This window comes from Pelodiscus sinensis, chromosome 18 (assembly GCF_052426305.1).
Source record: "Pelodiscus sinensis isolate ZL-2025 chromosome 18, ASM5242630v1, whole genome shotgun sequence".
Lineage (NCBI taxonomy): Eukaryota > Metazoa > Chordata > Testudines > Trionychidae > Pelodiscus > Pelodiscus sinensis.
The window spans coordinates 28,305,932-28,320,000 of record NC_143069.1 but is presented as its reverse complement, the minus strand read 5'-3'; the positions used below and the strand labels follow the sequence as shown (position 1 = coordinate 28,320,000).

General features: G+C 48.8%; 1 protein-coding gene across 1 annotated transcript in view; it reads left to right on the top strand.

The window, feature by feature from the left end:
* The window catches only part of LOC142818211 (uncharacterized), a 17,893-nt gene extending 4,608 nt beyond the window's left edge, over positions 1-13,285 (top strand). Inside the window, exons 6-10 of the mRNA XM_075915343.2 lie at positions 4,334-4,417; positions 5,236-5,260; positions 7,032-7,081; positions 8,002-8,033; positions 12,567-13,285. Of these exons, the coding sequence (XP_075771458.2) occupies positions 4,334-4,417; positions 5,236-5,260; positions 7,032-7,081; positions 8,002-8,033; positions 12,567-12,635 (260 nt within the window). The 3' untranslated portion in view covers positions 12,636-13,285. The remainder of the gene's footprint in view (positions 1-4,333; positions 4,418-5,235; positions 5,261-7,031; positions 7,082-8,001; positions 8,034-12,566) is intronic.
* The last annotated feature ends 784 nt before the right edge of the window (positions 13,286-14,069 follow it).

The window sequence follows — 14,069 nt, the reverse complement described above, 5'->3', positions numbered from 1 at the left end:
CCTTTGAAAATCCAAACACTGGAATTCATCAATTTTCAGAATATGAAATGAAAATTTTTTAACAAAATGATGCTGTTGAGATTTTCCCAGGGAACTCCCAGCCTCCCCCATTTCCCACCCATCTCAGAGCAGAAGAACTAGCCCAGAAAGTTGGAGGATGGGCACATCTTAAAAAGGACTTGCTAGGAGGGACCTCAGGATCGCATTAAGTTCAAACCCCCCATGCTGAGGCAGGACCAAGTAAATCTTGCCCAGCCCTGACAGGGATTTCTCCAGGCTGTTCTCAATAGCCTCCAATGATGGAGATTCCATTGTTACCCGCACAAAATTCTGTCACTCACACCCTATAAGCACCCTCCCGACCGGGTCCTAGGGCTCAGGCATAAACTTCTCAATGTAGGTACCCAATCCATTCCCAGGGCTCAGCATAGTCTTACACTCTGCAGATTTGCAGGGATTTTTACCAGCGAAAGAGCCTCCAGAGTAATATCCAAGTTATCAAGTTATCCTCTATTCATTAATAGGCACCAAAACCAGAATGGACAGGCTAAGCATAGAGTGCTTGTCATTCCCAATAAGACAGGTGAATTTTTACTCACCAGTCAGGATCAGGTCCCTCTGGGGGACTCCAGTTTCTGCACAGGGTCATTGGCACAAGCTCTGATCTTGGGGCTGCGTCCTGGAGTTGGTTCTCAAAGAAATTCCTTTTGCACCCCAGTTTATATAACGAAAATGGAGTCCTACTTAAGTATAGCTTAATCAGTTATTTTACTAATCACAACAAAACTAGTTCACTCAGTTTCTTATGGAAAACTTGTGCCCCTTGTTTGCTGTGCTCACCAACCCCCCTGTCTCTGGGGTTAGGCAGGCCTAGGTCTTACATAAGAACATAAGGACGGCCATACTGGGTCAGACCAAAGGTCCATCTAGCCCAATAGCCTGTCTGCCGACAGTGGCTGGGACCAGGTGCCCCAGAGGGGGTGGACCGAAGACAATGATCAAGCGATTTGTCTCCTGCCATCCATCTCCAGCCTCTGACAAACAGAGGCCAGAGACAACATTTCTATCCCCTGGCTAATAGCCTTTTATGGACCTAACCTCCAGGAATGTATCTAGTTTCTCTTTAAACTCTGTTATAGTTCTAGCCTTCACAGCCTCCTCTGGCAAGGAGTTCCACAGGTTGACTATGCACTGTGTAAAGAAGAACTTTTGCTTATTAATTTTAAACCTTCTACCCATTCATTTCATTTGGTGTCCTCTAGTCCTTCTATTATGGGAACTAATGAAGAACTTTTCTTTATTCACCCTCTCCACACCACTCATGATTTTATAGACCTCTATCATATCCCCCCTCAGTCTCCTCTTTTCCAAACTGAAAAGTCCCGGTCGCTTTAGCCTCTCCTCATATGGGACCCGTTCAAAACCCCTAATCATTTTAGTTGCCCTTTTCTGAACCCTTTCCAAGGCCAAAATATCTTTTTGAGGTGAGGAGACCACATCTGTACACAGTATTCAAGATGTGGGTGTATCATAGTTTTATACAGGGGCAGTAAGATATTCTGTGTCTTATTTTCTATCCCTTTCTTAATAATTCCTAGCATCCTATCTGTCTTTTTGACAGCTGCTGCACACTGTGTGTGCCCAACTCCCCAAGGGTATGTCTACACTACAAAGTTAATTTGAACTAACAGACGTTAGTTCGAATTAACTTTAATAGGCGCTACACTAGCGCTCCGCTAGTTCGAATTTAAATCGAACTAGCGGAGCGCTTAGTTCGAACTAGGAAAACCTCATTTTACGAGGATTAAGCCTAGTTCGAACAAGCTAGTTCGAATTAAGGGGTGTGTAGCCCCTTAATTCAAACTAGTGGGAGGCTAGCCCTCCCCAGGTTTCCCTGGTGGCCACTCTGGCCAACACCAGGGAAATTCGTATGCCCCCCTTCCCGGCTCCGGACCCGTTAAAGGGGCACGGGCTGGCTACGGTGCCCGTGCCAGGTGCAAGCCTGCCAGCATCCAGCCAGCAGACCCTGCACCTGGCACGGATCGAGCCACCCACCCGATGCCCCCCAGCCCTCCCCTCTTCCCGGGACCAGGCTGGCGGCTCCCGGGAGCTTGCCCGGGACCGCAAGAGGCGGGCACCCGCCTGGGCTAGTGCGGACATCGTGGACCTCGTCCACGATCTCACACTAGACACAGGAAAGTGGCCGGCTAGGGCAGGAGAGCTGCCAGCCTGGCCACCCAGAAGCAGGTGTGCAAGAGAATCAAGGGGGTCCAGTGAGACCCCCAACCCTGAGCCCTGAGCTTACAATGGCCGTCCTGGGTCAGACCAAAGGTCCATCTAGCCCAGTAGCCTGTCTGCCGACAGCAGCCAACCCTAGGGACCCTGGAGGGGATGGACCAAAGACAGTGACCAAGCCATTTGTCTCGTGCCATCCCTCTCCAGCCTTCCACAAACTTCGGGCAGGGACACCACTCCTACCCCCTGGCTAATAGCACTCCATGGACCCAACCTCCATGACTTGATCTCACTTCCCTTTAAACTCTGTTCTAGTTGTAGCCTTCACAGCCTCCTGCAGCAAGGAGTTCCACAGGTTGACTCTTTGCTTTGTGAAAAACAACTTTCTGTTACTAGTTTGAAGCCTGCTACCCATTCCTTTCCTTTGGTGTCCTCTAGTCCTTCTTTATGGGAACTAATGAAGAACTTTTCTGTATGCACCCTTTCCACCCAACTCCTGCTTTTAGAGACCTCTATCCTGTCCCCCCTCCGTCTCCTCTTTTCTAAGCTGAAAAGTCCCAGTCTCTTTAGCCTCTCTTCATATAGGACCTGTTCCCAACCCCTGATCATTTTAGCTGCCCTCCCCTCTCCCACCCTCTCTCTTCCCCTCTCTCACCTCCTTTTCCCAGTCTCCCCCAGTTTTGTTAAAAAATGACAGATTCCATTTTGGAAGACACCTTATCTTTATTTTGTACATCAGGAAGGGGGGCTAGGGAAGGGTAAGTGGAAGGAGGTGAGGGAGGAATGACGTACGAGCCCCCGATGGGGAGGACTGGGCTGGCTCTGCGGGCTTCTGAGTGTGGAAGCTCTCCTGCAGCCCCCCGATTGCCCCCTCTCCCCAGATGGCAGGCTGCGGCATGTGCAGCCGGTCTGATGGCCGAGTGCTGTGATGTGCCCAGTGTGGGCACTCCGGGCACTCCAAGCCAGGACTGCTTTGCAAGCGGGGCACCCCTGAGAACTGTCTGTCCGGGGTGGGGGTCGGGACCCTTTAAGTGCAGCCCTCGGCTAGCCTGAGACAGCATCTCCACGCTCTAAGTCCTCCTCTGATGCCCTGCCGGCACTGCTTCCGGCCATCCTTAAGCCTGGTTCAGGGTCCACTTAATGTGGACATGCTAGTTCGAATTAGCAAAATGCTAATTCGAACTAGTTTTTTAGTCTGGATCCGTTAGTTCGAATTAGCTTAATTCGCAGTAACTAATTCGAACTAAGTTAGTTCGAATTAACGTTGTAGTGTAGACGTACCCCATGAGGGGAGGGTTAGGGCCACACCAATCCCAGCCTCTTGCTTTCCACCCCCAGCCACTGGAGAAGGGAGGGTTGGGGCTGCAGATAGCCCAGGCCTCTTGTCCCCCTTGCAACTCTCCCTGGGAGCCAGCCCAGCCTTCTAGCCCCCTGCCCAGCTAAACACACGCCCCTCCCTCCTGCACCACTAGGGATTTCCACCAGGCAACTGGGAAAGAAAGGGAAGGGAAGGGCTGGCCCAGGCTGGGATTCGATGGGGCTTGTTCCTGTGGATGCAGAGTGATGTGCTGACTCTGGAAAAGGATTTGTTATTAATATTGTTTGTCCTCATTTTGACTAGACACTTTCCTTCTTTTCGGTTTTTAGAACCAAAATGGGTCAGTACCGTCAGCAGGAAAGAGAGAGTTTTGCTTTGGTTTTCAACAGGGCATTCTCCTTCCATTTCTGGAGTTTGAAAACCAAAATGACACAACCGTTTCAATTTAGAATTAAACAAAACACTGTCTTTTATTGAAAACAAATTGGAAAGATGAAGAAGGTCCTTGCACGTGAGCTCTGTTGGTGAAAAAGTATTTAAAATAAATCTGCTTTAGAATGATGAAAATGTTGGGTCAAAAAAATGGTAGAATAAGTTCAGCTAATGTTACTCACAAAGAATGGCCAGTTACCTCACCCTGCAGATAACCATGAGGTGAACTTCCAGGTATGTTCATGATAACATGAGGGGTCACTTACTACAGGACTCAGCAAGCCCCAGCCAGTAGGGACTGGTTGGTTGCTGCTTGGAGAGGCCATTCACAGCGAGGTTCTTTCCTAGGGCCGGATCTAAAGCTCCTGTTGGGAATTACAGTCCCTGCCTTCCTGGTGCTGGCTGTGGCGCTTTATCTGCTGGGAAGGAAAGGTGGGTGTGAGAGTGAGGCTGAGCCGTGTTAGCAAATGTACAGACGGACGTGGCAGAGACACCCCCTGAGACCCGTGTCCCCAGTGTGCCTGGGACGAGGGAAGATGACTAATGACACAGTGAAACCGATCATTTGTTTCAGGGAAGCTGGCTGAGAAATCAAAGAGATGATGATGTGGATTGTCCTTGTGATTAATTATGTGTGTTGCAGTAGCACCCTGGAGCCCCAGAGTGGGGTCAGAGTCCCACTGTGCAAGGCACTGCACATTATTTATTGGGTATGTTACTGTGGTGCTCTGGAGCCCCAGTCTGGGATCAGCCGCTTGCCCCTCACCTCACCCTGCAGCCAGTACTGCACAGACAGATCAGAAATGTAGGAAGCAGTCCCTGGCCCATAGATGGTCCCAGTCTAGGGCTAAGCCAGGGGCGTGTGTCTGGATGGAATATCCACATGCAGGTCACTGAGGCTGCAGGTCAGGGAGGCATCCCCTGGCCAGGAAGGGCCCTTGTGCCCGTGTGTAGGATCTTTCCTGCATCAGGCCCTAACAACTCTGAACACAGAGCTCTGGGCACAGCTCTGCCCTGCAGCCTTTCCTCACAGGCTAGGTCTACACAACAGAGTTTTTGTGGAAGATCTCTTCCATAAAAAGCTTCTTGTGCAAGAAGCCTGTAATCTAAACAAAGCCACAGCCGTGGGGCTGGGGCTCTGTGTCAGTGGAATGAGGGCCTGGAGCTGTATCACTCAGTCTCTGTCTCTCTCTCTCTGCTCACGAGGAAACATGGCCCGGTCTCTGATCACTCTGTCTCGCTGCTTCCAGCTGTGTCTCTGCGGAGGGAGCACAGGTAGGAGGAGTCTATTCCCTCTCCCCTCTTGCTTCCACTCCGAGTCTCTTCTCTCTGAAGGTCCAGCAGATATTCCAGTATCAAAGTGGGCCTCAGCACTCCTGCAGTGGGGAGGAGTGTTCTGGAGGAGTTTTGGAAAAGCCCAGGGCGGGGTGAACTCCCTGGTCAGGGTGGGATCTGGGAGTTACGAGGAGACATTGAAAGAAGGGATTTGCCAAAGCAGCATGTTCTGCGGTTGCCAGCTGTCTGGTATTGACCCAGACAGTCCGGTACAGTCTGGTGAAAACCCAGAAAATACCGGACATGTAATACCGGGGTGGGGGGAGCATGGGGATTTAAAGGTGCAGTGACTCTATTTTTGTGCATTTTTTTCTCAACAACTTTGGTGTCCCCCCCCCCCCTGCCTTTTTTTTCCCCTGCCATGTTTGGTATTTTTCATGAAACTATCTGGCGTGTTCCCATCAAATTCACCAGCACCAGTGAAACACAGCACAGTGTGTTTGAAAACTGCTCCAAATGTGTGAAGAAATGAAAGTGATTCCACTCAGGGGCTGTTGGGGCTATTTGGCCGCAAATATTATCTGGTTCAACGTGAGGCTCAGCGTGTCCACACACGGATCTGCCCCAAAACACCTACAGCAGGTTTCCTTACAGCAACTGTAATTTTGGTGCAGGCCTTTGTATGACATGTCTGCAGTCCTCCCCACCCTCCACTGACGCGAGCCAAACTGCAAAGATGCCCATTTGGGATTTAGAGAGCCCCATAACTACTGCTGGATCCCTGTCAAATGACACAAAATTTGTGCACATTTTTTTTTAAGAAATGGGGGGGGGGGGGTTCAAACAACACAAAGGCCTCTTCAAGATTTTTTCCATTGAAAATTTCATTAAATCAAACAATTTCTGTCCAAAGGTTTGTTTTTGGTTAAACTATTTTCCATTAAATAAAAAGTCTCTGTTGAAAAATGTCATACACTTGTGAAAAATGGCAGTGTCTTCATCTTCACCCCTGATATGTCAGGGATTTTAAGTTGCATCCATCCTCAACTCCCTGCTGACCTGGTGCGATGTGTGTGGTTGGTTGGTTGGTTGGTTGGTTGGCCATTTAGCTGAAGTAGAACAGGATGTTCAAGTCTCGTCTTACGAGACTTTCCCTCTATGAATGGTGCAGCCACCACGTTCCCTGACTATCCAGAAATAGGGCTTGCCACCTCTCTCGGAGTATGAGCTGCAATCCTAGCAGGAGAACCAGTTATGGGAAGAAACCTACTCACAGCTGGATCTCTGCAAACAGGCTCAGTGTCACCAATAAAAACAACAAGGAGTCCTGTGGCACCATAAACTCTAACAAATTGTTGTAGCCATGAGCTTTCACGGGTATGCCAACAAAGTGGACACCAACCCATAAAAGCTTATGCTCAGGTAATTTTGTTAGTCATTAAGGGTATGTCTGCACTGTACCCTTGCCTCAAAATAAGCTACACAGCACCACATTTTGAAATAAAGTGCTATTCCAAAACATCCTTTAACCCTTGCGGAACATGGGTTACAGGAACACTGAAATAGTGCTGGATGCTTTAAAGATGGATCCCAAAATATCGCCATAGTGTAGACATAGCCTAAGGTACTACTACAAGACTCCTTGCTATTGTGCTGAAACAGACTAACATGGCTATCCCTCTGGCAAGTGTCACCTATGTATGTGTGTGTGAATGAGAGAGAGAGAGTACGCAGCATCACTGACACCCTCTGTCCTTATTACTCCGCACAGGGAACGAGTCCAGCATGACACCAGCAACGCTTCTGAAGATAGTTTTCCTTGTAAGAGCTTTTAGAGTTATCAGGGTCACCTCATCTGCACATGGGGGAGAAATGCGGGGGTTGGGGGTAAATGTGGGGGATGGGCAGATCAGATTGTCTGTCTGAGAGTTATAACAACAACCTGCCAGTGATCAAAGTGAATGAGGAAAAAGAGTTCTTGGAGTCCCAGGGCTCAAGCATCTGAGTCCTTGCGGTTCCTTTGTCCCACCCTTTGCCAGTGATCCCCAGCCCTGCATTGCCAGGGCTTAGGGGACTGAGTCAAGTGTTGCCCCTTCCCTTCCTTCATGGAAAGGCTCATCCCAGGGAAAGCCCCCACTGGAAAGTGCCCCACCCCCGACACTGGGAGCTGGGAGCAAGAGTGCCTCATGGGAGCTGTAGTTCTGGTGCCTCATGCTCCTAGTCTGTGGCTCTCCCGTGATGCATCACTTTCTCCCCTCTTGGTGATGGGAAGTAGCACATCATGGGTGTCCCTGGTTGCAGTGCATCATGGGAGATGAAGCCCAGACTGTTCAGCCTGTAGAGGAGAATATCAGCAGGGTGCCACTGAACATGTCCCATGTAGTACCAAGTGGTATGCAAATCAGAATATGTCTGGTTTGGGCCAAAGTATTGCAGTTTTGAGTTACTCCATTTTTGAATAAAGTATGGAAATTTTCTGCCAGAAGCCGACTGCTTTTGACAAAATAACTTTGTCGGAAACCCAGCGAGACAGTCTCATGGAACATCTTCAGTGGCCACCTGAAATCCTTCTGTTCAGGTACCATCTAGTGACCCTGACGAGGATCAGGCTCCATGGTGCTCAGTGCTACCCAGGTGGGAGAAATAGAAGATCTGTTGTTATAATTTGTCCTCAAGGAGGTACCGTCTCCTGAAGGCGCTTACTCCTAAGTGATGATGTGTACTTGTCTCTCTCTCCCCAGATTCCTCAGTGGATTTGCCAGAAAGCACCAGGGTGAGTTGCACTTTTACTAAGGACAAAGTGAGGTGAGAGCAGAGAGCAATTGGTTTGCCTGTTCCTGCTTGGCAGGGACCCTCAGGCTTAGAACATGGATTCACTCGGGGTTTCCAGGTTCAGGTTGTTTCTGTGACTCCCTGCTACTGCCCCAGATCTCCACCCAGGAGCAGGTAGCTGCCTCCTTCACCTGCTGTTAGCCTGGCCAGTCAGGCCCTGCCCTCACAGACACACAGGCTGTATCTACACTGGCGCGATCTTGCGCAAAAGCAGCTGCTCTTGCGCAAAAACTTGCTGCCTGTCTGCACTGGCCGAGTGTTTTTGCGCAAGAAAACTGATATTCTAATGTATACAATCAGGGCTTCTTGCTTAAGAACTCTGATGCTCCCGCTCAGGAAGAAGCTCTTTTGCGCAAAAGCTCTTCCAGAAGAGGCCAGTGTAGACAGGCAACATGAATTTCTTGCGCAAGAAAGCCCCATGTTTAAAATGGCCATCAGAGCTTCCTTGCGCAAGAAAGACCTATGGTTAAAATGGCCATCAGAGCTTTCTTGTGCAAGAAAGTCCTATGGTTAAAATGGCCATCAGAGCTTTCGTGTGCAAGAAAGTCCTATGGTTAAAATGGCCATCAGAGCTTTCTTGTGCAAGAGAGCGTTTACACTGACATGGATGCTCTTGCGCAAAAGCACATGCCAGTGTAGACACTCTCTTCTGGAAGAGTTTTTGCAAAAGAACTCTTCCACAAAAGAATTTTTTGCGTGAGAACATGCCAGTGTAGATGTAGCCACAGAGAAACATCCAGACAAGAAGGAAACATCCTTCCCAAACTCCACACCAGAGCGATAAGAGAGAATCCCCAATGGCTTGAAAATCTAGCTAGCTACAGAGGGGCTTCCCCCGCCAGCCTTTGCAGCCAGACAAGCAGCCAAGGCAGAGAAGTTCGAGGTTTCAGTGTTCCCATTAAAATGCCTGCGAAATGGATGGTCAAATCTCACAGATGGGTTTGAAAACCTCCAAAATGTTTCCCACATGGGAATCGGTTCTTTTAAGATGGATCCGTTTAGTGAAATCCCAGCAGCTGGGGAAAGAAGACAGACAAGGGGTAAAATCCTGGGCGATTCCCATTGATTTCCTCCAGGGGGTTGGCAGGGCATGTCAATGTCTGTGGGGTGTGTGCAGGCTCACACTGTAAGCAGCAGGTGGGCTATGGTCAAGACCGTCCTTAGGATTTATGGTGACCTAGGCAGGATTATTAAATTGGTGTCCCTATGCCTGACTTCCTCTTCCACCCCTACCCCGACCCCTTCCCTTCCCAGAGACTCCAGCAGCCAATCCCCTCCCTCAGACTGTGCTGCAGGCAGCGCATTTGGCCCTCTCTAGGACCCAGCCCTGCTGTTACATGTGTAATCCTTCCACCAGGTAGGCCTGGCAGCAACCAGGGCTGGGTTCAATATCTAGGGCTATGTCTACACTGGTGGGTTATTGCGGAAGAATGGCCGTTCTTCTGGAAAGCATCCACACTACCACCTGCTCTTGCACAAGAAGGTGTACAGGATGGCGTGGTAAGAGAGGGCTCCTTGCGCAAGAGCTATGCTTTTTTTAAACAGGTGTAAGCCCTCTTGTGCAGGAGTTCTTGCTAGAGTGATTAGAGATTAGAGAGATTAGAGATCCTAATTCGAACAACCTACTCCGTGCCGCGTGTAGTCACGGGCACAGAGTTCAGACTAAGGGGGATTTAAAACTGGCGGCGCCCGGGAAGATGCAAATGAAGCCCAGGATATTTAAATCCCAGGCTTCATTTGCAACTTCGAATGCCTACATTAGCCTCCCTAGTTTGAACTAGAGGGCTAGTGTAGACATACCCTGAGTGAAGAAAAGAAATGTTTAGTCTACATCTACACTGGCGCGTTCTTATGAAAAAACTCTTTTGCTGAAGAGTTCTTCTGTAAAAACTCTTCCAGAAGAGAGCGTCTACACTGGCATGTGCTTTTGCGCAAGAGATGTGCTTTTGAACAAGAGCATTCAGGCCTGTGTAGACGCTCTCTTCTGCGAGACAACTCTGATGGCCATTTTAACCAAAGGGGCTTCTTGCGCAAGAAATTTATGTTGCCTATCTACACTGACCTCTTGCGCAAGAACAGTTGCAGAAAAGTGCTTCTTCCTGAGCGGGAGCATCAGAGTTCTGGTGCAAGAAGCCCTGATTTCATACATTAGAACATCAGTTTACTTGCACAAGAACACGCGGACAGTGTAGACAGGCAGCAAGTTTTTTGCGCAAGAGCGTCCGCCTTTGCGCGAGATCGCGCCAGTGTAGACACAGCCTTGGAGTGAGCATACCCACCCTCCAGGCCAGCTCTCCTTTTAGCTGGCTGATAGTAAACAGTAGTTTAGTTCCTGCTTACACATGCTCCACTGCTTCTGTCCGTCCCAGCAGAGTGGTGCCCCAGAAATACTGGTGCCCAAGGCAACTGTCTATTCTGCGTGTGCACACACCCCACATACCATGTTAATGCCAGGGAAAGCTGCTAACACTGAACTTCCTTCCTCTCTTTGCTTCTTTATGATAATTATTTGTCCTACTCCAGCTGATATGGACAATGAACAATAAACCTGGATTTTTATTTCTCCTCCTATTATGCAGCATGGGAAGAGCTTGAGTCATGCAAGCTTAATTTTTTTGATGTTACTTTTCATATGAACCATGTGATTGTGCATTGAAAGCAGTGTCCCAAAGGGAGGAGATGTACACTGCTGTGAAGGGGGGAAGTGGGGAGGGGGCTCTTTGAAGTTCGGTTACAGTTAGCATCACATTATCCGCCTGTCAAGTATCAAAAGGGTGGCCGTGTTAGTCTGAATCTGCAAAAGCGACGAGGAGTCCTGTGGCACCTTATAGACTAACCGAAGTGTAGGAGCATAAGCTTTCGTGGGCAAAGACCCACTTTGTTGCATCTGACCAAGTGAGTCTTTGCCCAAGAAAGCTTATGCTCCAACACTTCTCTCAGTTTATAACGTGCCACAGGACTCCTCATCATTATCCGCCTGGTTTTCACATCTTCCCTCACCTCCTGCAGAACCAGTCCGGCAAACAAGGAAAGTTTCATCATTACGTCTCATCTCTGGGACAATCCTGGGGCAGAGAACATAAATGGTCTCAGAGAGATGGTCTCATTCAGGTTACAATGATTTATCAGAAAAAGGTACATAAATTGAGCTCCACAATTCACGTACCTTTTTCCAATATTTTTGTCGGAAGAGGATTTTCTGAAATTTGGCCCGTCTACACTGGGCCAAATTTCTGAAAAACACCCTCTTTTGGAAGAGCCCTTCTTTCTCATAGAATGAGGAAGACAGGGCTCCCGAAAGAGCTCATCTTCTCTTCCACAAAACAAAAACAAAACAAAAGACAAAAGAGCAAATGCGTTGCCTGGATGTGGCAGAGTTTTTCTGGGATACCTCTGGTATTCCAGAAAAACCCCTTAGTGTAGACATAGCCCCACACACAAAGGCTGCATCTACACTGGCATGATTTAGCGCAAATACTTTTAATGGAAAAGTTTTTCCATTAAAAGTATTTGCGCAAGAGAGCGTCTATATTGGCATGTGCCTTTGCGCAAAAGCATCCGTGCCAGTGTAGACGCTTTCTTGCACAAGAAATTAACATTGCTGTATTCTTGTGCAAGAATATTTGCACAAGAGGGCTTATCCCTGAGTGGGAGTGTCAGAGAATTTGCGCAAGAACCACTGATTTTGTACATTACAATGGCAGTATTCTTGCGCAAATTCTCACAGCCAGTGTAGACAGGCAGCAAGATTTTGCCAATGTAGACGCAGCCTTTTAAACAGAGCTGCAGTGAAATGCAGTGTCCTGCGTTTGTTAGCAGACCCTAAGGTACCTGCCCCTGCCATGTCCAGGCTTCCTGTGGCCAGTTATTAGGTGGTGGCTGCCCAGTGCTTCAGCAGACATGAAACAAAGGGGGAATTAGTGGTTCCCTTCTTTAGCCTGAATGGCAGGTGCTTCTCACAGCCACCAGCTTCGGCAATGTGCCCCGACTGCCCAGAGATCAGAGTCAGGCTTGTTGGGAGCCACCCAGTCACCAGTATAACAATATTATGACAACAATTACCTAGACCCACTATAAATATCCCCATTAACAGCATCAGTGATTAAAACATGACACTGGGCAGGAAAAAACAACACTGCCTGCAGCACGGAGGAATCCTTATTTCAGACAATGTCCATGGGGCGGCTGGCATGGAGGGAGGGGGAAGGCGGCAGGCAGCGGAGCAAAGCCTGGCTCTTCTAACTAGGGAGCAGGAAAAAGCCAGACCAAGGCTAGGGAGGGTGAATCAGAGCTGCCCGCCCCAGAGGGGCTGATCTCGGAAGTGGGGTCGCTGGTGTTTCCCAGACGAGATGCCCATTAGAACTGCTCCTGTGGTACGTACAGTGATACTCTCTGAGGGGCATTTTCTAGCTTCGTTTCTCTGGCTTTTGGCTGGCTGAGCAGAGCAGTAACATTTCCGTGTTTTACCTTAAAGCACCCGCTCCAGACAGAGGAGAATCCGATATACATGAACATCGCTCTGGAGCAGGGCAACGATCATTAATGTTCCTGTCATCAGTGCGCAGCCGCATCACAGAACGTCCCCTATTCAGAGGCAACCGTCTGGCAATGCAGCAAGGAAAGGGGGGCCCTTGTCTGGGGCTCCAACTGGACAATTCGCAGCACCCACATTGGTGCAAGGAACAACATTTCTTCTCAATAAAATTGGGGGAAACGCCCAAACGCTGTGTCCTGCCCTCAGACTCTTTGTAGGGGCAGCTCAGCTCCCGGGTTCGCTCTGTGCTCTTCCGAGATTGTACTGCCAACCCAAGTGCACAAAATCCTGAGGAAAGCCCCCCACATTCCCCAGAGTGTGTGTTGCTCAACAACCTCGCTATGTCTAGACTGGCCAGTTTTTCCAGAAAATCAGGTGCTTTTGCGGAAAAACTTGCCAACTGTCTACACTGGCCGCTTGAATTTCTGGAAAAGCACTGACTCCCTACTGTAAGAAATCAGTGCTTTTTGTGGAAATACTATGCTGCTCCCATTCCGGCAAAAGTCCCTTTTGTGCAAAACTTTTGCACAAAAGGGCCAGTGTAGACAGCCCAGATTTGTTTTGCACAAAAAAGCCCCAATCCCGAAAATGACGATCGGGGCTTTTTTGCGCAAAAGCGCGTCTAGATTGGCACGGACGCTTTTCCGCAAAAAGTGCTTTTCCGGAAAAGCATCCTGCTAATCTAGACGCTCTTTTCTGAAAATGCTTTTAACGGAAAACTTTTCCGTTAAAAGCATTTCCAGAAAATCATGCCAGTCTAGACATAGCCCCTGTGTATACATGAGCCATGAAAGGAGGGGGGTGTCCTTCCAGTGGCAGGAAATACCCCAGCACCCCCACACAGATCAGTCCCAGTCTCCATTCTCTGGCCCATAATCCTTTGACTCCTTAGGCTTGAGCCGTGCATTGATGGGGGAGTGAAACTCAGAGACACTAACAATAGAGAGCCAGATAATTAACAGTGGATGGGACCTTTCATTGAAACACTCCGTATTACTGTGTTTTACTGTTTCTACTGTGGTAGCACCGAACAGTGTTCCCTGAAAGCTGTGCCCTTGGGCAGCCACCCAGGAGAGTTTCAGGTGCCACCAAGTGATTAGGAGAGGGATCACAGCTGCCCACAGATAGCAACATATGTTTCAACTGGTGGTGCACACATGCCTGATTGCACATAAAAATTTATTCCACCCACAAATGGAAAAAATCAGAGGGAACCCTACTAAAGACCGACCACATTGGGGCCCTATTGTGCAGGGAGATGTACATAGATTGTACAAATGACAGCCCCTCTCTCAAGGACCTGAGGTAACCTTTTGGTGGTCACAAGTACCAGCCTTCTTCTAGTGCTTTAAGAAGATATTTATACAGGAGTCTGTGGAGAACCAACATTAGTTATTTGAGGGTTGCCTGCAAGGATTGCAGGGGGTTGACCTTTTCACAATT